General features: G+C 37.8%; 1 protein-coding gene across 8 annotated transcripts in view; it reads right to left on the reverse strand.

Annotated features, from left to right (window-relative positions):
* The window catches only part of nlgn1 (neuroligin 1), a 170,342-nt gene that overhangs the window by 101,441 nt on the left and 44,680 nt on the right, over positions 1-24,221 (reverse strand). Inside the window, exon 1 of one of the 8 annotated variants that reach the window (XM_048975921.1) lies at positions 17,000-17,473. The exons of the other annotated variants lie outside the window; for them this stretch is intronic. Within the exon in view, the coding sequence (XP_048831878.1) occupies positions 17,000-17,018 (19 nt within the window). The 5' untranslated portion in view covers positions 17,019-17,473. Of the gene's footprint in view, positions 1-16,999; positions 17,474-24,221 lie in introns of those variants that run through there. 8 annotated transcript variants of the gene reach the window in all.

Consider the following 24,221-nt stretch of genomic DNA (forward strand, 5'->3'; position numbering starts at 1 on the left):
ACACACACAGAGCCAAATACACAACCCTTAAATACAATTCAAAAATCACGATCGATAAACAGACATATTTTCATTGGAAAAAGCACTGCAGTTCAACTAATAAACCTTTGACTATTCACTGCTTTATTATTTGCTTAAACATGCCTATATTTAAGTTATAATTTAAGAGTCATAAAAAGTTATAATTTAAGAAAGAGACAATTGAATGTATGATACAAACTTGAAAACTATTTTCAAAAGGCATCTGCCTGGAGACTTTATGAACAAAAGATGGAAATACTTTAGTATACTTATAGTATGGAGAATAATCTAAAAGTATTTTTTAACTATGCAGAAAAAATCTGCACGATTACAAAATATAGTTAAAAAAAGCAAGAAAAATATGTAATCAGGCTGTAATATAAATGCATATAATGCATATAAAAAAAACAGTGGTTTAAAATATGTGGTGAAAGGTTAATTGTTTCATGTGCTCCACATTAGTATTCTCATTCGCAAAATAATAAAGCAGCAAGTAAGTCAAAGGCTATGGCGAAAGATTCCAAATGATTAAGGATTAATTCTAAGAAATGAAACACACACAGAACGTCATTCAGGAAGCAATACCAGTGAGGCAAGCAAAAAAAAAGTAAATGACTACTGTGCATGGATTTATAAATCCATCGGCTCACAAGAGCAAGGAAAAGCATGCAACAGGATGCCGGACGTTTTGATTGGATGATAGGAGGCATTTCCTTATTACTGACAACGCTATGAAAATCATGCATCTTGAGGACAAGAAGATGGATACATATCAGATCTCACGAGACGGCGAATGACAATGAAAATCCCCCAAAAGTCTGAAATCATGCACTTGCATATTCATTTTGTTTCATTGTTGTTTACTGCGTCTCCTCAGTTGGCAGTTAACTACAGACGGCATAATACCATACGGCATTAAGCAAGAGAAGAAAAGAAGGTTAGCGGAAACCAGAAATGACTCCTGTAATTTGTGACATTTTCATAATACATAAACAGAACTTTCCTTTACATTTTTCTGGGTTTAGCAAATTAAATACTGCAGCGAAACAAAAATGTTGCAAACGATACCTTAAGTCTTGAGTTTAGTTGTATTCAGACAGCTAGCAGAGTTACCAATAACCACTTCCCTGTTGCACCGTAGGTACATCATGACGTCATCCTACTTGTTACTCCATAACAGACCAGAAATTTTCCAAATTTGCAATTCAGTAAAAATTGGTCATAGTCCTGCAACAGCAGGGCAGGAAAAATAGATGCATACAAACAGGAGGCTACATGAAAGTAAGAACAGAGCCCATTTTGGTGTGCGGAGAAGGCTGCACCACAGCCAATAAAACAAACCATTCATCATTATCATCAGCGAAGAATCACGTCGCAATATCACCTCATGGGCAAATAGAAAATATCTGCCGAAAATATGCGCTAAAAATCTGTTCAGGCAGTTCAATGGAAGCATAATAAATGCAAATCTAACTACTGCAGCAGTAAGCAGAAGGCGTGTCATTCTGCTGATGTCTACAATGTTCAATAAAATCACACCCCGAGGGAGGGATGAAAAAAGCCCATTTCATTGTACTGTCATTCAGGTTATCACGGTGTTCACGTACTATTGCTAATTCTATTGCAGAAATCGAGACATCATAATTGCAAGGCAATGCCCCTACTTTGCTACTGTACCTTAATACCCTACTGTGTAAAGGTTTGATGATATTACAGAGCTGCCCCAAGGAAAAGTGTTTCATGATGATTTAGTTGCAATGTTTGTTTTAAACATTTAGTTTTTTATCAATGCAGCATTTTCCCCTGTCTGATCCAACAACCAGGTGACCAAACGCTGGGAATTATATCGCGCATATTTTTGTTCTGCCTGATCTAGCTGCCCCTTTCTCCTCCTTACGCCGTTACCCTTCGACGATGGGCGAAAAGTGGCTGACTCGATAAGAAAAAATGTGATGTCCTCTGCTGAATACTAAACGCGCCCTGCCTTTGAGTATAGCTCCACCAAAACGAATGTCTACATACTACACAGCATATTACTTTACATCAAGCTGTATGTTTATTGTATATTTCTTAGCTTGTGTAGAATAAAATGAATTGTATTGCTATAAGTGCTCAATGGGAAAATGCACATAATAAAAACATAAACATTAGTAAATTGCTACTGCAGAATCATATCATCCATCCAATCATCCATTTATCTTCCAACCGCTTATCCTGTGCACAAGAGAATGGGGGGGACATGGTGCTAAAGGCTATAACACTAACTTGTTTGATACGATTTTTGTTTATGTCTAACCACTGAACTCTGCAAGTATTCTAAAATTATCTAAATAAAACCTGCATGTGAACTAATTAACAGCTTTTTAAAATGAACACATACTGTATCGCTACTGACCAGAAGAAGAAAGTTATGCGTCAGAAAGTACAAATCCAGACCAAGATTTTGTTTCAACTACCAGTTGAGTACTCTGTGAGTCTTTATACTCAACTAGTTGGTAGAACCAGAATGTCGGTCTGGATTTGTGCTCTCTGAACCTGAACTTTCCACCTTTGCTATTAACACTGAAGTGCTACTAAGTCATGCAGTGACCAAACCAGTGGTTGTTATTTTTTTTAAATCAGATTTTTAAAAGCAATTACCATAAAACCAGTACTGTTCTACTGCAAGTGTAACAGGAATTTTATTTGTGCAAAGGTTCATGGCGCTTTCCTTGAATGGAGTGAAGCTCACATACTGCTTTCTGATCAGCGGCTCACACATCTCCTCCTTTTCTATGCTTTGGACTGAAGGCAGCCATAGTTTCTGCTTAAGCCACATTCTTTAGACAAAATAACCCTGGAACTTTGACACCTGCTATGTTTTTTAATAAAAAAAAAAGTACTTCAAAGTGTATTCAGAAAAATCCGTTCATCCATTTTCCATATCTACTTGTCCTATGCAGGGTCGCAGGGGCTCGGAAGATACTGGTAGAAGGCAGAGAATAACCCAGGGGGCACCAACCCGTCACAGGGCACACACACCATTCATACCTACGGGCAATTTAGTAACCCCATTCACCTTTTTTGGACGTTTTTGGACTGTGGGTGGAAAGCAAAGCACCTGGAGGAAACCCCATGACGACACGGGGAGAACATGCAAACTCTGCTCACGTGGAGCCATGGCAGAAGTGAGACGTAGCAGGGTTAACCACTGCCAAGTTCAGCAAAGTATACTTCAAAAATACATACATATATTTAAGTAATGTGGGAAAAGCAAAGTTACTTATCTATCGGTTTTTTGTGGGTTATTTCATTTAATCTAGACAGTTTGCTGCCATGATCCAAAACCAGGTTCCATCCCAGGCCCGATAACATAAGCCTGTTACCCAGATTCTGAAACCCAAACCTGTACCATCCTATGTTCAAAGCAACTCAGCCCACAGACACATTACTGAGGCTGCGGAGGCTTAATATCAGGCAGATGCTTGAACATCTCTCCCCTGCCAGGAGTTATGCTGTATCATTAAATCACCCATGATAAGCCACTCCACAGATCCCAAATTCCCACATCGTTTTATCCCCACTTCTGTCCACTGCAAACGCAGCACAAATTTCTATAAAACTGTTTCTTTAAAATACAGATTCATACAGTAGATACTTCATTTGCGTAGCGATCTCTTCTGTAGTGATCTCTTCTGGACTAAAAACGCATGCCTGCGATTAAAAGATATGCATGAGACATATATATTACTTTTCCCAGAATTTACATTTTGGTTCTACCTTCCCAAATTGCGTTTATATTTCAACAAGAAGCCATTTCATTCAGAATACTCCTTAATGGCACAAAGCATGCAGGCATACAATCATTACCTAGCATTGACATGAACGTCTGAAGGCATTAATATTTCTGCATAGTTAAGGTAGCCTATGCAAAGGCACATCAGGCTTACGTAACTGTACGCATCCTGAATGTCACATAAGCGGCAGAGGCAAAAAAACCAACCATGCCCCCCCCCGCCTACCCCCCACCCCACAAAAAAGAGAAGTTGGCTTTGTACTGCCACATCAGTGCCTCCTTACAGATGGCATGCAAATACTATAAAACAGGATACTGCAAGCGCTACTAACATTAAATCAGGTAACAAAAGTATTCTAAAGCTATTTTATCTACTTCTGAGACGTCATAAAGCTGGGTCAGCCTTCACATACTGGTCCTCTTAATAAATCTGCTTCTGTGACCGTTAACGCCGCATGTATTACTGCAAATGTTTATTAAATATTTATGAAAATTCCCTCGCATTTTATTGATCAATGTGTCAGGACACCTCTGCGAACTCCCAAGCAGGGTCTTGATTTAAACTATTACTCGACAAGTTTGACACGAAGCAGGTTTTATTTATTTTGCTCATTCCTAATACAGTCATGGCTGTGAGGTGGCATCTAGGATTCCAGTGAATAATTTAATGACTGTGTGCCAGAAAATGACACATTGTGATGTCACCTGAATGCACTTCAGTGATTTTCTGTAATGACTCAAAGCGAAGACTTCTGGCTCCTGTCTATAGCGTACTCTCGCACATACAAATTCATCAATATTTGATGCCTCTCACGCCGCTGACATTCTTCGGCTTAAAAAGGGCCAGCAAATGAAACAATAAAGGGCCATATGTCGCTTGCAAAATATCAATGATGAATGCCATGAAAGGCAAGCCATTTTCAGTGAGAGCATGTTGGGAGCAGGTACAGCCAAAACAGGCCCGAAATGTCAAGGTGGCCCGGGAGTGAGAGGAATCTGGTGCTCATTAGACTAGCGAGTGACAGAATTGAGGACAGATGTTGTCACAGGGATTTCATTAGGAACTGCCGAACCCAGGTCAACACCTCACAACTGGATATGAAGACATAATCAAATGAACATCGTTGAAGCTCTTTTTCTGACAGTCTCCTACCTGCGCACGTTCGCCAGGTGGAATCCATTTCGAACCCTATAACCATGGTAGGTGGCTTCAGTAGAGCTAATGTATGCTGATCTCCTCAGGAAAAATGTCCAGTTGTAAATGGCCAATCATCTTACAATTGCTTATCTTGGTCATGGGGGGGGGGGGGGGGGCGAGGGATGCCAATCCATCACAGGGCACAAGCACCCCACCGATTACAAGGTTATGAAAAGCAAAGTAACTACTGTATGTGTATGATATACTGAAAAGGAAATATCTTCTGATTCTTATGAAAGTAAAGGTTCACGAATGGTCTTTCAGCTTGGCTGCAGTTTTCAGGCATCTTTGCTAGTTTACAATGATGCACGTACTGTGCAGTTTATTCTCCCCCACATTTAGAAGACTGTAGCCTGATGTAACAGGTGATGAAGATAACAGAATGGAGAACCAGTCAGTGCACTATTGCAGCACCTAAGCCTTCGAGGCATACCCATATTCATTGAGGAGAGGAACCCTTTCAGTTATTCCCTGTAAATGGGCTTTTTTTGTGAGGATCTCTTCTTTTTTGAGAGCGAGAGGGGATGCACTCTTCATTACCGTTCACTTCTTTCACTCTTCCCACCTCCCACCAGGGCTCATGGGGCACTTGAGTGTTTCCCGAAGCTTTTCCGTCTCACCGCTGCCAAGAAGACGGCAGCGAGGCGGAGGTTTTACTACAGCCCCCACAGGTGCTCAGACGCCCCCCGCATCGCTTCCCCATATCCAGAGATGTGCACAACACAGGCAGTTTGTTTCCCACACAACGCTTTTCAACGACTGCCACCTGTAGACACCCTGGCACGCAAACCAGCGGAGGGCACACAACTTAACGAGCGAACAGCGTCACTAAACACAAAAAAAAAAACCCTACCTCCAATACTCCCCTACTAGTGTTAACAGCATAATTAACGGAAGAGGACAAAGCCTGGTAATTCTCACCGGCTAAACTAAACACTCCTTTAAGGGGGATTTGCAAGAAGCCACACGTGCATCTGATTTCAGCTCCCGATACGGCTGTTGAGCTCCGCTTCCCTCGTTCTTAAAGGCCATCGCCATAGAGACTGATCAAGCATTCAATGAGCTCTGCAGCGTAAAAGGCAGTCTCTGGGCTCGTAACTGCTGCGGAAGACACTGTGGAAGGCATTGATTAATTCTAACATAATGCTGCTAAGAGGCTTATAGAAGCGAGTGCTGTGGTACACAGACAGTCACCCTGGGCCCTCTGAGGAAAAGCGAGAGGCACGCACAGAGAATACCCAGATCGGCAAGGTGAGAAACAAGCAAATCTGCCACCAAATTCGATTATAAAGCCATTAAGACTGGAAAGTGCCGCATTAATACGAAAAAGATGAGATGATAGACGGTTCCTGGCACTGACGGTCACTCCTCTCCACATTCCAGTCTCCAAGACGGAACCTTGTTCAAAAAAACAACACGTCAGCGAAAGTGGACATCGTTCCCCAGTTGAGATCAATTCAGAATGACTTTTCTCAGAACTTGCGCAGAGTATTCATAGCACCCTGAAAATTACAACGCTTGTTTTTAATCAATATTTAATTTATTTAACTATGAGTCCAGGACTAGCTGAAAGATTGGTGCTTAAAATGAGCTGCTGTGTTTTATGTGGCCAGGTTTTAAAAATACGTTTTATGATTTGCATTTTTCATGCCGTGTAGCAGTTATAAATGTGGCATGATGATGATTTAGAGAATATTTAAAATAATTAGTGTCAACCATTACTAATGAATTAATGACCATAATAATACATTCATAATACCATAGATACAATGAACCACAAATCACGTCTGCTGGTTATTTTCCGTGCATGGAGGAAATGAGAATGAGTCAAATGGTTTTTCCAGTTTTATTGTGACAAACACAACCCTGAAATCTATGCAGAAATGACATCTGGTGCCTTTTACCAAAGTCTCATTTTTCTTCATAATATAAACTTCCTATAGCATCTGGAATCTGAAAGTTTCAATATAATGAATAAAATTCTGCATTCACTTTGATTAAACCTCCAAAATGGTAGAATGCTTTCTCATATATAATATTACATATTAAAGTTAAAAAAACATAATGCATGTTTTTAAACAATTTTTTATTACATTACGCATTTAACTGATTCACTTGAAGTTCACAGATCTGCCACAGTCTGCTCTCATAGTTACTGTATGTAGTGTTTCACTGAGTAGCATAGAATATGCTTATTAATATACAATAGCATTTATAGGGAATGTAAATGAGTTGCTAAATCATAGCAGAAATACTGCACACAATAAGATACTATAATAGAAAAGAATTATTCAAAAGCTCCGACGTTACGTCGATGAAATATAAATCAGACTCAGTATAAAAAGTATAAAATAGCGAATTTTCTTTCACAGCAAGCCGAAACTTCCCCTTCAAATCTCATTAGAATGACTTCACAGAAACAGACAACAAAAGAGTAAGAACGGATGCTGTATAGGTGTTTAACATTATGAATAAAAATGTAAAGATTCCGAACACCACACTACTGTATGCTTCCTCTGCTACTGCGAATACTCTCATGTTCTATTCCCCAAATCTCATCTTTCCTCTATTAATAGAAATCCCTCCAAAACTAGATGTCTTGGCACCTTATCCTTCACAAGCTGAATGCTGCATTTAGGCAATCAACGCCAGGCAACTCTAGAAATTTGTACGTCGGTGTGTAGCTGGATTAGGGTGCTGCTTCCCATTTAGGTTCCTCAATGGAGATACTTCAGATGATGCGAGAAGAGGGAGAATCCAGGAAGGAAATTAGATTTTAATGCACATGAATATTAAAATTTAATTCGTATAAATATCTATAAATATAATTCTGAAATTCCTATTGTTCTGTCTATAAGTCCATTAGTATTAATGATACGTACCAAAATTATTACATTATTATTGCGGTTTACTGCACATTACTCAAGCAACAGGTGTAGCTTACCCTGTTAGGTACTTATAAAGCATAAGTATGATTATAATAATGCTGACCAAAAAATACATGGACTTCCCCTCATACATTAGTTTATATAGTTATAACAGGATATATTATGCATTTGGAACAGAGGAAATGCAGCACGCCTTTTAAGAAGTGGCTTAGAGGTGCAACTAGCTTCAGATCAGGAAAAAGGGCATGAGTTTTGTTACTTTATAAATAAATTCAAAAGCAACTGTCATACCTAAGATTAACATAATGTTGAATGTTTCCTCATCATACACAGAATGTCGCAGGTTCTCCTAGTCCTATGGAGTACAGTACTCACAAGCATGGCAGATGCAGACATGCAGTACTGCACTTTACCTAAAATCTTTTTAAGGACATTAAGGTTTGAACGACAAGGCCTGTATAGAAGCCAAATTGTAATGGTACAACGCCTAACTTTAATTAGATATTAGTGCTCTGATTTAAAGAGTGGTCTAAGTGTGCAGTTATAGTCGAATAAGTGTGCAGTTATATTCAGGCATTATCTGAGAACAGTCTGGAAAACTTGCACCAACATTTATATTTTAATATTAGCTGGCTGATAAAATTCATCTTAAAATACAGAGGTGTAGAATGTATTTGAAAAATATCTTAGTAAAATTGAAGTCACCGAGAATAATAATCATATAATTGCCTTCTTAGGTTCATATTTCTGTCATATTTAGAACTGAATATACTGTAAAAAAAACACTTCTCAGCTCGAAATGTGCTCTGCCAACACACCAAACCGATCATTTCTCATGTGCTTTTCCTTCATTCAATTCACACGTTGCTACCTTTCTCAGTGGATCAAATGCAGTGCTGGAAGACGACCTAAATTTTCATACTTAAGCAAAAGTAGAGATTCAACAGCAAAATGTTACAAGCAATTCAAAGAGTACTAAAAAGAGCAACTTCAGGACAGAAACCAAGATTCTAAATTCAGGACAATGTGGAATAAAATGTAGAAAAGTACCACATTTTTCTTGCCACACTCTTTTTAATGTAAATGTATGGACATCACTGATTTATTATAATTACCAGTCTAGGGTTAACACCATTACTCTTTTGATAAAGAGCCAATCGTTCAGCACCTTCCTTAAAACGCCTTAGGGAGAGATTTCAAACTGTATATTACACATCTCAGAACCTGTTTTACTTGCATAAAACGCTGCTAAATCATTGGAATTGAAACTAAAATAGCAAATACGAGTGGGAAGACAATATATTTCATTTGACAATAGTAAAAATATAATAATCATTACATAATAATCATCAAAATTGCACGAGTCGTAGACATTATGAACAAATTTGCAATTCATATTATTCTCATACTCCCGATTGCATAAATGGCCAATAGGAAAAAGTTATAGGGATCGTATTGTATTCTTGCCAAGCCAAAAGCTTAAATTCAGATAAATATTTATAGCATCATTCTAAATATTACATACATAATATTTATTCGATGATGTTAGTAGCAACAGTTGACCACAAAATAATCTGTCAAATCTAGTTACAGAAAAAAAAAATGTATATATATATATATATATATATATATACATATATATATATATATATATATACACATATATATATATATATATATATACACACACACACATATATACATAAAATCCTCAACCACCTTTTAAAGTCAGCGAAAACACATGGCCTTGTATTACAAACGGGCTTAGTTGAAGATTCACTAATCTTCTATAATTCTTGCTCTTAAAAATTTTTTACTGAGTACTTAATTCAACAAATGCTTTAATACCAGAAATAAACCTTCAGTGCTGACAAAACTCAGACAATCCATTAAAATACGAAAAACATCCTTACTGTTAAGTATCTGCATACTTGTAAACCAGCCAATAAAGTATTATGTGACATAAGCAGTAGTTCTTTCTTAGACTGGCATGCCAGCCATGGTACACCTTGTGCTGGTATGTGCCCTGTCCTGCCCGGCACCAGCTGCCAGACCCCATGAGCTTCACCAAAACGAGAGGTTGGAAGATGGATGGATGGATGGATGGATGTTTCCCTGGAAGTGACTCTGCTCTAACAATCTTATGAGGCCTTGTATCACACACAGGCCTTGTTGAAGGTTCACCAACGCTGATGACACACAGCGACGTGAAATCCTGCACCCACACTGTTCACATACAGTGTTCACATACAGTGTTCACATACACACAAACGTGCTATGGAAGAAGCACGAGGGCAGCGGTGTCCGACTTTAATCTCACCTTTGAATATGAAGAAGTGACTACTACATTATCACCATACTATATTATTACTACATTTTGAGAGCCAACAGTGTCTCCTGTTACCAAATGTCATCTTAATTATTATCACCATCATCATTAACCACAGCCAGAAGACTTTTACAAGACTTTTCCACCTTTAATCTATCGCAATATGACAGGATTTATTGGAAATGTATAAACACTGTATGTTTAAACACTGATTATATACTTGCTTGCTTTGTTCACTGAGTCAAGCATGATGTTGAAAACTGAGCTCTTAATATTTAATACAATCATAGCATTATGATTGCCTTGGATTGGATACAGTGTTTAAATATGAAATTAAAAATTGTTTCCAGATTTGTAGCATTTGGTGTTTGTCTTCAACTGACATAAATATGTACTGTACTGGTGCAGCCTGCACAATGACACATTTTCGGCTCTGGGAAGGACGATAACAGGATGGACATAAACACGGCATGTTACTGCTATGGACAGAGGATTATAAAATCAGAATGGCCTCACTGAAATGTACCCTTAAAAGCTGAGTACCCCACACGATTTTCAGCATTATCTGGGTAAACGCCCACATGTTAAACACTCTAGGAAAAGGTAATGAGGTAATAAATTATTCTCAGAAAGCTTTAATTAGTATCAACGCATGCCAAACTCAAGTCAAAAACATTAATCTGTTTCCCTCCTGCTTTTTGATGACTTTGGAAGAGCTGGACAATAAAAGACAAAAGGAAAAATGGTCATGGATTTCCCCACACAAGTAACGACTATTGATGATTAAGTAGTTCATCACACAAAAATATAGAATTCTTCCCACAGAGGCATTGACCTGTCCTATAGATACATTTAAAAAGCTGGCAGGAAATCATTAAGCATACGCTGGGCTATAGATTGGCCTCCAAGTCCATGAATGAAAAAGTCTTGCAACCATGCACTTCTTTGTAATAATCTTGGGGAAAGACAGCACTAAACCGCAGTAATGGGATCCTATCATACAGACATACTTTGTGTTACATTTACACTATGAAATATAATACGTTTCTGACATATGCCATGAAAAATCTAAGAGTGAGTAATGCCAGAACATGGTAAACTAAGATGCGTATCATCATCCATTAATCTTCATTTGTATCTTACTGATCTTATCTGATCACTCTTGTATGCGTCATTTTCCACTGATGTTTCTCTGTCTAATTGTAACCTTACAGTTTCTGGAAAACCACATTCAATTACTAAATCTAAAAACAAAAAGATGTGTTCAGTACACATTCCAAGATCGTATAAATGTCAGTAGGCTTTTAAGAGCCATCACTTCTTGCCAGTGAAGACTCAAGGATGTAAAATGCTTTTAAAAATTAGTTTTTCAAGTAATATGACAATCATCCATCCATGTTCTGTAACAGCTTGTCTTAGTCAAGGTTGCAGAGTAAATATCACATAAATTTTATATGTCTATATAGTACTGTATAAACCTAATGAGATATGTATATATGCACGCGTTTTCATCCAAACTGACATCCAAGTTAACTTTCAGGATACTTTGGATGGTACTTAGCAAAGGCAAACATAGGTTTTTGAATGATCATTGACAAAGGGTCCTTCTGAAAAAGTGAGAATTACCAAAGCGATTAAATTACACAAAAAAATGATTCTGGCATTGGACCAGTTAAATAGAAACAAATATTTTTGCAGCAAAAAAAAAGGTTCAAATCATACATGACATTTATCAAGCACTGAACCAGAAAGATAACAGTAATTTAAGCACGTTTATACGGGCATATTGTGTTTTGGAGCTAGATTATCGTGTGTGCAAATAAACTAAAAATCATAGAATATACACATAAAAAAAAGAGGTGGAAAATCCTTTTTTTCCCTACACATTATCTCAGTGGATGTCATGCATGCCCTAGTGATCTTAAACTCTCATTAATATCACACTTCCTACTCAGACAACAGGTACGCCAAGGGTTTCCATGGTACCCTCTTGCTGAAGCCCACACATTTATCTGCTACACGGAAGAGGAAAAGAACTGGCAGATGGACACTGTGTTCTGCTGATGCTCTAAGTCTATCCTCTCTTTCATACCCCCAAATATTAACAAACGATGAGCAAATATTTTTATATTGTGCTAGCTGTAATGGTAATCTGACACGGATTAAGTTAGGAGCTTACATCGCCATAACAGAGGGTCTGGTTTTGTCCTGGAGTCTAGATTATATAGCGTTACATCATGTTTCTCCAGAAAATTAGAGGAACTTTCTAATCCATGGCACAGGGGCTACATGTCACTGGTCGTCGATGCTATACCAGGATACGTAGCCTCCATTCCTGCACTTCTCCAAAAATACACACAATTCACAACATAAAGACATTTTCCAAAAAACCTTAGCTTCATAAACTGTGTTAAAAGAAAATGTAAAGTAAAGTAAAAACTAACAATACTCTAATGCCCTCTATTGGGATGTTTTACTCAAGTTGCACATAAGCTATTTTAAAAGGTTTTATTTAGCAGCTTATTCTGTGACCTCATTGTTGAACCGCAGCAACTCAATTTGAGGGATCTGCTACTGGGACCCAGATGAAGTGTTCCTGCATTCAGTGTGCAGTAAAATGCAGTTAAGGTCACCCTGAGAAGCAAAGCGAGTAAGAGGGTATACAAGGTGACCCTGATGTCTGCCCATCTCAGGGCATTCATGCACATGCTCATCCGAAGAGCAATTTGGCGTCACCAACGGCCCTGAACGGCGTTTCTATAGATTTTAAGGGGAAAGTGGATTTCTCCAAAGAGAATGAAACACATTTGAAATGGGCAGTGCTGGGTCCAGGTTCATGCAACATTGGCCCTGAACTGCAACAGCACTATTAGTGACAACACCAGGGAATATGTCAATAGTATCAATAAGAATGTATAATGTGGTGCTTGGTTATTCTCTTAAATTCCAATTTTCTCGCTTGGCTTAAAGCAACAACCGCAGTATGTGTACCTAATAGGAGAAATAACATTCCTCTTAGTCCCCTGTAGTATTAGAAATGAATCTTTGTCTACCGTAAAATCAATGCAGTGAAAATAGCGTAAATAACTGATCTGACATTTGTCATCATTGTCTTCCATGACAAGTTCATGATTTCTGCAATCTCTGCAAAGACAGTATTCAGTATGCCTACTGAACTTTAAAATACATACAAAAACCAAGTAACAGAAATAGATCTCCCTCTTAACATCTCATAAATGCTTTGTGATCTAAATCTTCAGATTATGGATGCATGATAAGACAAGAATTCAGCTCAGCCATGAGAAATGCAATCCCGACATGAGCAGAAGCAAATGCATGTTAAAACTGGACTCAAATTCCTGTTATGGGCTAATGTCTCAGTCAATGAACGCTGCAGTTCTGTTTTGGTTAAAAGAATAATATTACCGCAACGTCAAAACTGATGCTCAAATATGAAAAGCTTTTACTGTACGACTTTAATCATGTTATGTAGCAACGGAGTACCAGGGCGTTCTGAGTAAAAGCAGCTTGACAGTGTTGTGAGAACATTTTACACTTTCCATTGCATGCTTCACTGAAACATGCATATCCTCAAATGCATGAGCCTCAAGGCCTGCAGCTAAATCAAGATGAGTCACCAGGTAACCTTATGTACAGGGATTAAACTCTGTGACTGCATGTCAAATTAATAGGTGATTTGCATAAGAGGCTTCAAGACATTAGCAGGGTTCAGGATAAGGTAGGGTGCCAGTTCGCTTGTTAACAAAAATCTAACAGGTGAATCATAATTATTAATAAAAATAAAGAAACACCAATTATAATGCTCTGTCATCGCTAGTGTGCTGTCTTTTTTCTTCAACGAAAATACTGTAGCAACCATTCTGCAGTCCCTTTGAATTTAGATACTCTGACACTCTACATGTCTCCATTGATTGACTCTAAATGTAGACTGATTTATGCTTTTACATGTAATCTCTCCCATCAGTACAGTGTAGGTACAGCATAGCTGCCTACCCTACACTGCAGCTTACACTGTAGCCTGATGTGCACCAGCCGAGAAATGTAACTACAGGCATCAGGCTACGGTGTAGAGTACGGGGCTGGCGTAGTGTAAATTATACGCAGAAGCATAAATCACCCTTTATTAATCACTTCAGTGGGGCAACAGTCAGTCCTACAGGTGACATAGATGGCCACCTAGGGCACTAACTTCTGAGGGGGGGCGCCGATTTGCTAACCAAATTCACTTTGTCTCAGATGGGGGGTGCTTGTGCTGATGCGCGCCTTGGGTGCTGCATCAGATAGGACCAGTACTGCTTCTGTGCTTAACAGTGATTACGGTTCATTCAGAGGAACCTTTTACATGAATGGGATTAACAGATTGAAAGCACAGTTATAAAAATGTGTTTTATTACCATAGAAAGAAAACTAGTACCAAAAAAGTCTAGACAAGAGCAAGCAAATGCTGAACTGTCCTCCAAACACCACATTTAACACAAACACTATACTTTGCACTGTGGAAACAAACCAAAGAACTGAGAGGGAATCTTGGTAAACGCACAGATATTGTGACAGATGTCTTTTGGATGACATCTTAGACATTATTTAACTAGGTAGGCTGTCACACGGTAGTTGACGAAGATATAAATAATAATAAAGCTTGACAAACTTTAATAATTTAGCACATAATGCACACAATCTCGTATTGTGATGCAGCTAATTAGTTCATTCAGCAAATTCTAATGGCAAGACGAAACATGCACCTTTCTCTGTGGGAAAGGAAGCCACAAAAATGGGTAGAAAGTCAGACGACCTTTCCATACTACTGTCATCTCTCTTAACCTTCCTGGGGGAAAGAAACAAAGCTTACCATAATATCTGTAGTAATTTACATAACCATGACGCAAACGAAACAGGTAAGCAAGTTAAATTGTGTGGACTATTAGGCAGAGAAATAGAAGACTACTCCAAAGGATTAAGTGTGAACTGAAGACCAGTCTTTCACATGAAGATTTTTTATTTTTTTGTGCCAACTAGACGAAATGAATTGGTGCAAACCAAAGTTTTGTATCTTGTTTTAAGAATAGGACAAAAACAATGTTATTTAAGCTATTTATAAAAAAAAAAATCAGATAATGTATATCAAAGAATTATTGGAATTCAAATTTGGAATTATTTCTTCTACAGCAAATGATAAATGTTTAAATTAAATGGAGTTTTGCACGGCCAGACTTGTGGTTAATGAGCAGATGTATTTAGTAATTTTTAACATGTAAAACAAATGACTGAATATATAACGATTAAGACCTGGAAAGCATCCAGCATCATGATTATTTGTGGTGTGAATAGTTCCTAGTTAGATACAGATACATTTTGTAATCCAGACTAGGAAAGAGCAAGTAACAATTATAACACTTTAATAAGTGACCCGGCGCCATGAAATGAGTCTTAAGTCGCACTGGTAGAACTGCACTCATAAGACTCATTTCGTGGTGATGGGTCACATATATGGCCACCAAAACTGCATACCAAAACCGTCAGTGAAAGGGATTAAAAAAAACATTCATAATTTCACGATTACTCCAACAATACGTAAAAAATGGGAAAACACTGAGCTCAATCAGAGACTCACAGCTGATTTACAAGTGTTACACTGGCTCACTTTGACAGTCCTCGATCTTGAGCAATGACCAATGGACAACCTTCAGTGCAGATGCATCTTAAATACTTCTAGCAGGATTCATTTCCTCTTCTAAAGAGCTATTTTGAGGGCGATGAGGCATAAGATTTATTGTAACCCGCTTTCGAGAATTTATTTTACTATTTATTTACTTTAGTCTCTTACAAGACTGGAGTACTTATCCTTGACCAGGACTACAAATAAACTTCTACTAATGAGACTAACCTCGGTCGCTAAAAGTAACCATTAATTATTCTGGTTTTGTCCAGAGGCACTTTCTTCCGTTATGTGCTAATGTGGTAATTTAATGCATTTCACTTAGTGAATATAAGTTACAGGAAAGACCATGAATCATGTACTGGAAAAGACTGGCCCATTTCTAGCTATTGGTAAAAGTCAAATTTACCTGAGGCTTGGCTTTTCTTTTTATTTTGACAGAAGATTGGCATCGGGGCTAAAATACTCGGGCTGATTGGACCTAACGACGTCCATGGGAAAGAAAAATGACTAATAATCAAGCACGATATATTTATTAGTATGTTCTTTCTAACAAAAAAGGAGCATTTCCATTATTCTCATCCTATACATTTATTTCCCACCTGGACCTTGCAGTTAATGTGATTTTTAAACAAGAAATCCAGGCACAACAATTAACTGCAAATAAATATGTTGCAAAAAAATAATCCTTAATATTCAAAGTTGCTATTCTTTTAAGATCAGAAACAATGGATTCCAACAGAACATTTCCCAATATCTACTGTACATTTGCATGTTTTTTTCCCCCTTTTTTCTAAATTAAAACTGGTGTTACTCTTTTCCGAACATTACTAAACATCTAAGAATCGGGGTTTCACAGCTGTGGTTACAGTGTGAGACAGCATGCTGTAGATAACATGCTAAATATTAATGTTGTTTCCATATTTTCATCAGAAGGGTCCTTTTGGACCATGCAGGATGTCACTGCAAAGATGAGCTTGTTTTAGCATCATGTCTGTATGTGAAGCATTTTCTAAAAACTTGTTACTAATTACTAAAATATTGCTCAGCACTGCTTTAAATTTGTCCTTATTCTGCAATCCTTTGTGGTAAAGCGGTTCAGTGTACTTACCAACATAAAAAAGTAGCATGTATTTTTATGGCGTTGGTTTTCTCAATGTGTTGCATTCGTAGCATGTTTCTGAATTTGCATGTTCTTGCATTTTGCCGTTTATGGGAACACTCGAGGGAGCTGAGAGCATTCTCAACCACCCTTGTTAACTAAACAAACCAACAACAGTACTTCAGCCACTACTGCAGCCATGTTCTGCTCCCATATTTGCCTCCTCACTTTCAGCTGCTTTGAATGGCAAGTCACCACATACACCAAATCACCCTACAGCACAGGACTCCCCAATGTCATAAGAGAGATGATTTGCCAAGGTTTTAGTCCTTATTCTGTAGTGGAGAACAAATGTTTCCATAGGCTGCTTAGTGTGGCTCCTCTACACTCAAAGATACCCAGACATTTATACTTCACCCCCTCTATGCTTCAGCTTTACCAGCCCATTAAAGGAAAGGTCAAGGAATCCCTTTCAAGCACAGAAGGGAATTTTGCACATCAGATATTTGGACAAGTAGTCCTCAAACACATTCCACTTCCGCGCCGTCCATTGGATAGAGAGCACAAATAAAGCACAATGGGTTCAGTGAGTCATAGGCACCTGACAGCTGTTCTTAACATAGACGTGTTAAATGCCGATCACACTGCAGCATCTTCAGAACCTTTGAGAGACGGGAAAAGGAGGAGGAAGCTTGGTGTTGAATTATTTTTTCGTGGCAGACTAAGCTTCTGACAAGGTGAGGGGAACATTAGGCAGTAGCCACGCACACATCAGATTCATGGCTCACTCCTGCCATTTGGTAGTCATGGGGTCGTTGGAGTGCCAGGAAATATCTAAATCCATTACAACGGCTCACAAAATCAGTATGTCAAACCCAGCTGCTCAAACAAAGCCACTGTTAGACCCTACAACATCCAATGAATAAAGATTCCTGTGAATGCTTTGGTGCATCATTTTACTGCTAGATGAAATTTCAGCACATGTTACAGTAAAACTAAGCTATGACTGCAACAGAAATGGTCTTTTTTTTGGTGGGGGGGGGGGGGGGGTGGCACCGTCACACCATAAGCTCTTGAAACTGCAAGAGATCCGTACGAGCCTCATAAACTTGTAACAAACTTCAGTATGTTGGCAGTTTCAGACAGTCCTTGACGACCCATATAGCCACCAATTCAAAGCCATCCTCTTGAATCCTAGACTTAAGATCTTACCACAGTTGTTTCTTCTGATATTGATAAAAGTGGTTTCAGAATTATTTCATGGGTGATGTAAGGAAACTGCAGTCGAGGCAGCCAGACTGAATCAAAAGGCCTCTTTTGGGGTGCCATGCATAGCCTGGCAATGGGAAAGACAGCGCCCGAAACTAGCCAGCCTATTCTGACCTGCGCCATCTTGGAGAACTACCTGATGGAATCCAGTAGAAGATCACTCATCTCAGATCCTTGACTGAACTAAACAAAGGTATAGATAGACCGTCATGGGCCCATCTGGAATAACACATTTGATGTTCCCCTCAAAGCATGTTTCAAGTGAGCAACTTTCTAGCACAGCAAGGAACATCTCTCCATTATTCTAGACTGTATCCATCTCATGCACAGAAACTTGTCATTATAAAACACAACATGACTTGATAACATGATAGTCAGTAACTATACCCGCTTCTGATATGCCACAGACATTTCTGGGTTAGCCACGCCTACTACTGGTTTATATGGAAATAGATGCACATGCATCCCCGCACACACACATGCTGTATTAGGCCTGCAGGATGTGAGGAAAATCTGCAATTAGCGATAACATTGTTCAATATTGCTATGACGATACGACTTGTGATGAACAAATACTGTGCATATTGGTGTCTTTCTGCTTTATAGGTACACTGTTACACTGAGCTGAATATAAATCTAGTTATACTGTAGATCTTTTGGAGCAGTTTACCCCAAAACCGAATTAAAGAGGGGCTGTCTTTCCAAAAAAGGCGCTATCTTTCCATCAAAGTTATTCTGCTGAAGTTTTGGTGATATCAGCCACAGAAATGTCTGGCTTTACTTGAATGTAACTGGATTTATCAAAAGATCACCTGGGAGTGTTCCACAAAGCAGGACTTCTTGCTTAGCTGGATAACTTGTCGGATTTAAGGTAGTCCAAGCTATCTCTATGCAAGTGGACGAAAATAAAGTTCATTTAGCCCAGGCTACCTTAAATCAGATATTCGGCTAGGCAAGAATTCCTACTTCTTGGAACTCCCCCACCCCCCAGTCCCAGCCTCTTACTGCTGAAATTCACCCACTGCTATCCCCTCTGCTAGCCTACAACGTTCATTTGTCTTGTAACTTGTAACATAATGAATGTTCAGTGGTTTGGAGAAGCATTTTTAGAAATGAGATATGATCGACTTCATGTTCATTCATCAGCATGTACTTCTGAAATTATTACGAACATGGCTAAAGTGATAAAATCTGAAAAAATTCTTTTTGCACAAGCACCACTGACCCCACTACCACACAAAACCAGAACTATACCTTGCTATTTTTTGTCCCATGGCAATCAGCAACCTGGACCCGGACTATGAAATGTTCACAACTCTACGAAAGTACTGTATCTGTCATAAGCTAACCTATTTAATATTAATATTAATGGCTACAACACAAACAAAGCAGATGGTACAGCGTCTAGACACTGGCAGATAAGAGCAGCACTGTAAAAAGCAACTCACCAGGTACATATAAAACGATAAAGTTAATTAAACGTAGCTTGTCCTGTCCATTTTATGTGCTTTCCGGGATTTTAACTGGATTCAAAGTTTGCTAGTTATAAGATTCAGGTCGTCCAACTCTCATGCATCTAGCGTGACTCTCATGCTTTCAGTCTCTCACGCGAGATATCTTACCGCAAATCTATATTATTCCATTACAAGCTTAATGGAAAGCACTGGGGTAGTTTGCAAACCCTACCGGCTATTTACACGATAATAAAACTGTTACATACTCGCAAATATGTGCGCGCAGACTTGTCTTGAACTGAAAATCTCACGTCAGCTGACCAAAGTTGGCCAAGCTGATGACGAGATATAGAGCTGTTTAATATTAAGAGCTGTATACTGCAAACACAAAACCACGTTATTTCTAAGATCTTTAGTCCTTACTGAAGGGACCTCAGCTGAAACAGATGTAGACAGAGCATGTTTGCTAAATGAATTTAGGAAAACAAATGTTTTCTTCTTTTTGGAAGTGATCTATAATCACCTGAAAGGAATCCCTATCAGTATATACACATGCTGTATACCCATCCATTGTTTAACTGTAAGACTTTGCATAGCATGACATAGTCATAAAATTTAATTGTGGAAAAAGTATGTGGAAAATGTTAATTTGTTCGCTAGCTATTATCACTAAAAGCCCCATAATTTATCATTAAAATGTAATTGGTATTTGTTTATAAACTTTGCTTTGTTGTGAAAGTTATGTAAATATTTGAATGCAAATACTCCAACTTTATTATTATTCAGAATAGATTAAATGAGGAGGGGCTGCTTCCTGAATAACGCCCACAGGTGCATAACAAAACAAATCGTGAAATGACTGAGTGCATAATTATCATATACTCCCCATTTCCTATAACCTGAAATACAACAAAAAGACTAACAGCAGCACAGAATATCATTTTATCCATGCCCCCCCAAAAAAAAAAAAAACATCTAACGAATATGTATGAAATCCATACAATTATTACCAATATCCATTCACAATTAATTTATAGTCATTAATAATTTGTTGTATTTTTTTTTTAATTCACATGTCTACACTAAGCTTAAAACTGTGAGCTCTGCATCTGGGTATAACCTCAGATCCACAGCAATAAATGATGCAGCCGACTGCATTATATGACTGTAAAAGATTAATTAAATTTTAGAATCTTTCCACTTTGCCTAATTGTTTTAATACTGTACTAAAACAGTAGACTTTTCATATGATAAAATGTAGTGTGGTAGACCCTTGGCTTGTGGCTCAGTTTATATGTCACGCACTCGGCAATGAGGAAGGTAGGGAATGGTGAAGGATCCCTGTGTGAACGAGTCGGATCCACAGGCCTGGAAGGAGCCAGGTGTTCAGAAAACATCCACCTAAACCTGTACACCACCTAAAACCACATTAACTACTCATTTGCCACAGCATATCTCTGGATCAGCCACAGTCAAGGTTTTGAACAGGACTGCTACCGTGATTACAAAGCCTGAACTTTTAAGGAACATCTCCTAAAACCCACAATATGCTGTATTGTGACACAAGGCTCTGATGAGACAATGAAAAGCCACTCAACTAACAAATAGCTCTGCCTTGACCCAAGAAAAACCATAAATTTAGTCTCTGTATTTACAGCTACTCAGTTTCCTCAAAGCTTCACATCCATTTACATGTGTTATTCGCAAGTCTCATTTCTGCGTTTATTTATTTTATTTATTTATATATATATATTTATATATACACACATATATATATATATATATATATATATATATATATATATATATACACACATATATATATACATATATATACACATATATACACATATATACACATATATATACACACATACATACATACATACAGTATATAAGTATTTCGTATTATTTAAGACAAACACATAAAGAAGTTTCACAGCTTTTAGCATTTTGGTCATTTGCTACTTTGTTTTACAATGACAGCTGGGCTGGAAGCTAAAGGGAGGGGGGCTTTAAAAAAAAAAAAAATACAGTCCTCCATATTGGATATCGAGGAGAAGATTGGTTAATTCATAACAATACATGTGTAGATTTCAAAGCACTGCAAGCTTTTAGTAAAGGGACCTGATCTCCCATTAAGGTCCAATAAAATGCTGGACCAAATATATCTAACTTTTCTATACTGTATAGTGACTGTTGTACTATACTTAATGTGCAGTGCATGTGATACAGCCCCCACATCACATTCCTGAAATGATAAAATGATCCTGCTGGTGATTTAGAATACCGTGATGGTCAGCTGAAGTGCTGACTATGCAGGGCGTAAGATGCAGAGTAACACTTTACTTGAAGGAGGCACAAATATTATAGTAGTACACTCATACTTTATGTATTAATTAACCATAAACTGAGCGTTAGTTATGTACTGATCACATTCATTCATCATTAATCAGTCATAACGGTTCACATACTTCATACAGATACTATATCTGTTCATGGTTTGTACTTGAGTAGTAACCGAGTTACTAAGATACTTGTGGCCCCTCGAGTAAAGTGTAAACAGATGGAGTTATTTTATTATACTAAAGCGATTAACATTTAATTCTACTACCTGGGGGATAATGTTAAAATCTTTAGTAGGAAAATAAAAATCAGTGAATGGACATGACCTTACAACTTAAAGGTTCAGTCACTATTATGCTGTGCAAGAGCTTCAATAAACTGCATTATACAGTATCTAAACAAAACTGTAAATGCTGTGAAGCTGTATCACTGAGGCAGAGATGTTCAGATATAATAAAAACTAACCTTTGTGTTATTGATTTATATCAATTCATTCACCCAAAAGTCTTCCAAGGAAGCTTATCCAGTATATAGTTATGCAGAGTCTGGAGCCTATCTGAGGAAGTACAGCAGCCCTAGGGCATCCTGAACGGGACACCACACAATTATTGGGGTTCAATATTTTATTCCCGTTTGCATGCTTGTTTGACCTGTTTGTGACCTGTTCTTGGGCGTCTGTGAAATGCCAGTATGATGGTAACTCCTTTCGTTATGGCTAACTCAGCCATGTGTGCAACTTCATTACCATTTGTTCCACTGAACGTGAAATGCTTTGTTGGCAAAGTCTCAGCTTCAAGTACTGGATAAATCAACACTCAAATCTGAAAAGCTAATACATATTTACAGCGTGTACAGCAAGACCGACCTCAAAGAGATTATTATTTTTCTCTAGAACTGTCAAATTTATCAGGCTATTTTTTACTATACTTTTTACAGAGATGTTTTTACAAAGCTTTCTTTCCAAAACAATAGATTTGAGAAAGAAGCTATTACATTCAATTAGTCAATAAATTGTATTTAAACACTAATTAGTCTTACAAAGTTACAAAGCAGGCAGATCTGTTTTAGGCTGTAACAGAAAGCACAACTTGTATTCACTGGAAAAGTGAGATCAATTCAGAATAAGCCAGGGAGTTGTCATTCATTTGTCACCTATGTTGATAGCACTATAACGCATCTGCATTTACAGCTCAGGTTCCTACTGAGAACTGTAAACTACAGCAGATAGACATTTCGCTAATTATATTAACAGGTGACATAAGCTGTGAGTTATACAATTATAGTTTTATTTGTTTCAATTAATGTAAATTTGTCTGGGTAAATGGTGTCTGACAAAAGAAAAACTATGTGAGTTTTATAGATTCCAACTGTTTAAACGAGACAATTGAAAACATCTATCCATATCTCCATCCATCTATCCATGCCTCTCTACACACACATCTATCTTTCTGAAAAAAAGCAGGAGACATCACTGCAATCAATCTGAATGACTGGACCAGCATTAAAAATACATGACGATCTGGGTTTATCAAAACATATTTTGAAGAAAAACGTATACCAATTGTTTATTTGTTGTGAATAATTGAATAATTGCGTGGAATACATTAAAGGAAATTTGATCTCTTTTGCATGGTATTGCATTAATTGTTTTTCATAAAAGTTCAAGGAGGATTAGGGAAAGCCAGCTGGTAACACTATGAGAATTGCCATAAAAGCATTAGTTTGAGTAAGGCAATGAAACCTAATTATACCTCACAAAACAACCTGGTCCACTTAAAATAAAACAAACCCGGCGCAATAAAGGCCATGCCATTAACAATTAGTTTCCTCTGAATTTAATTATACTGTAGAGATAAAGAACACAGGTTCTAAATTTAATGCTTCATCCCATACATCTTCTAAAACTCAATATCCTGTGCTAATAACGCAGACCCTCAACATTCAATCCCGATTGAGACAATCTGGTCAATTTTGCCTCTCCAGTTAATAAAAATATACTGTCAATCATTAAGTCGACAAAGCTTACAGGTCCACAAAAGTCAAGCAATAAAAGGTGAAGCAGCCAACTTTGAAGGAAATGTGTTCCCCACCGAACAACGTACAATATTCTGCTTTCCATATAAAGTTTGCACGAATATCTGGAAATGTGCCGTAAAAGCTTA

The sequence above is a fragment of the Brienomyrus brachyistius genome, chromosome 15 (genome assembly GCF_023856365.1).
Source record: "Brienomyrus brachyistius isolate T26 chromosome 15, BBRACH_0.4, whole genome shotgun sequence".
NCBI lineage: Eukaryota > Metazoa > Chordata > Actinopteri > Osteoglossiformes > Mormyridae > Brienomyrus > Brienomyrus brachyistius.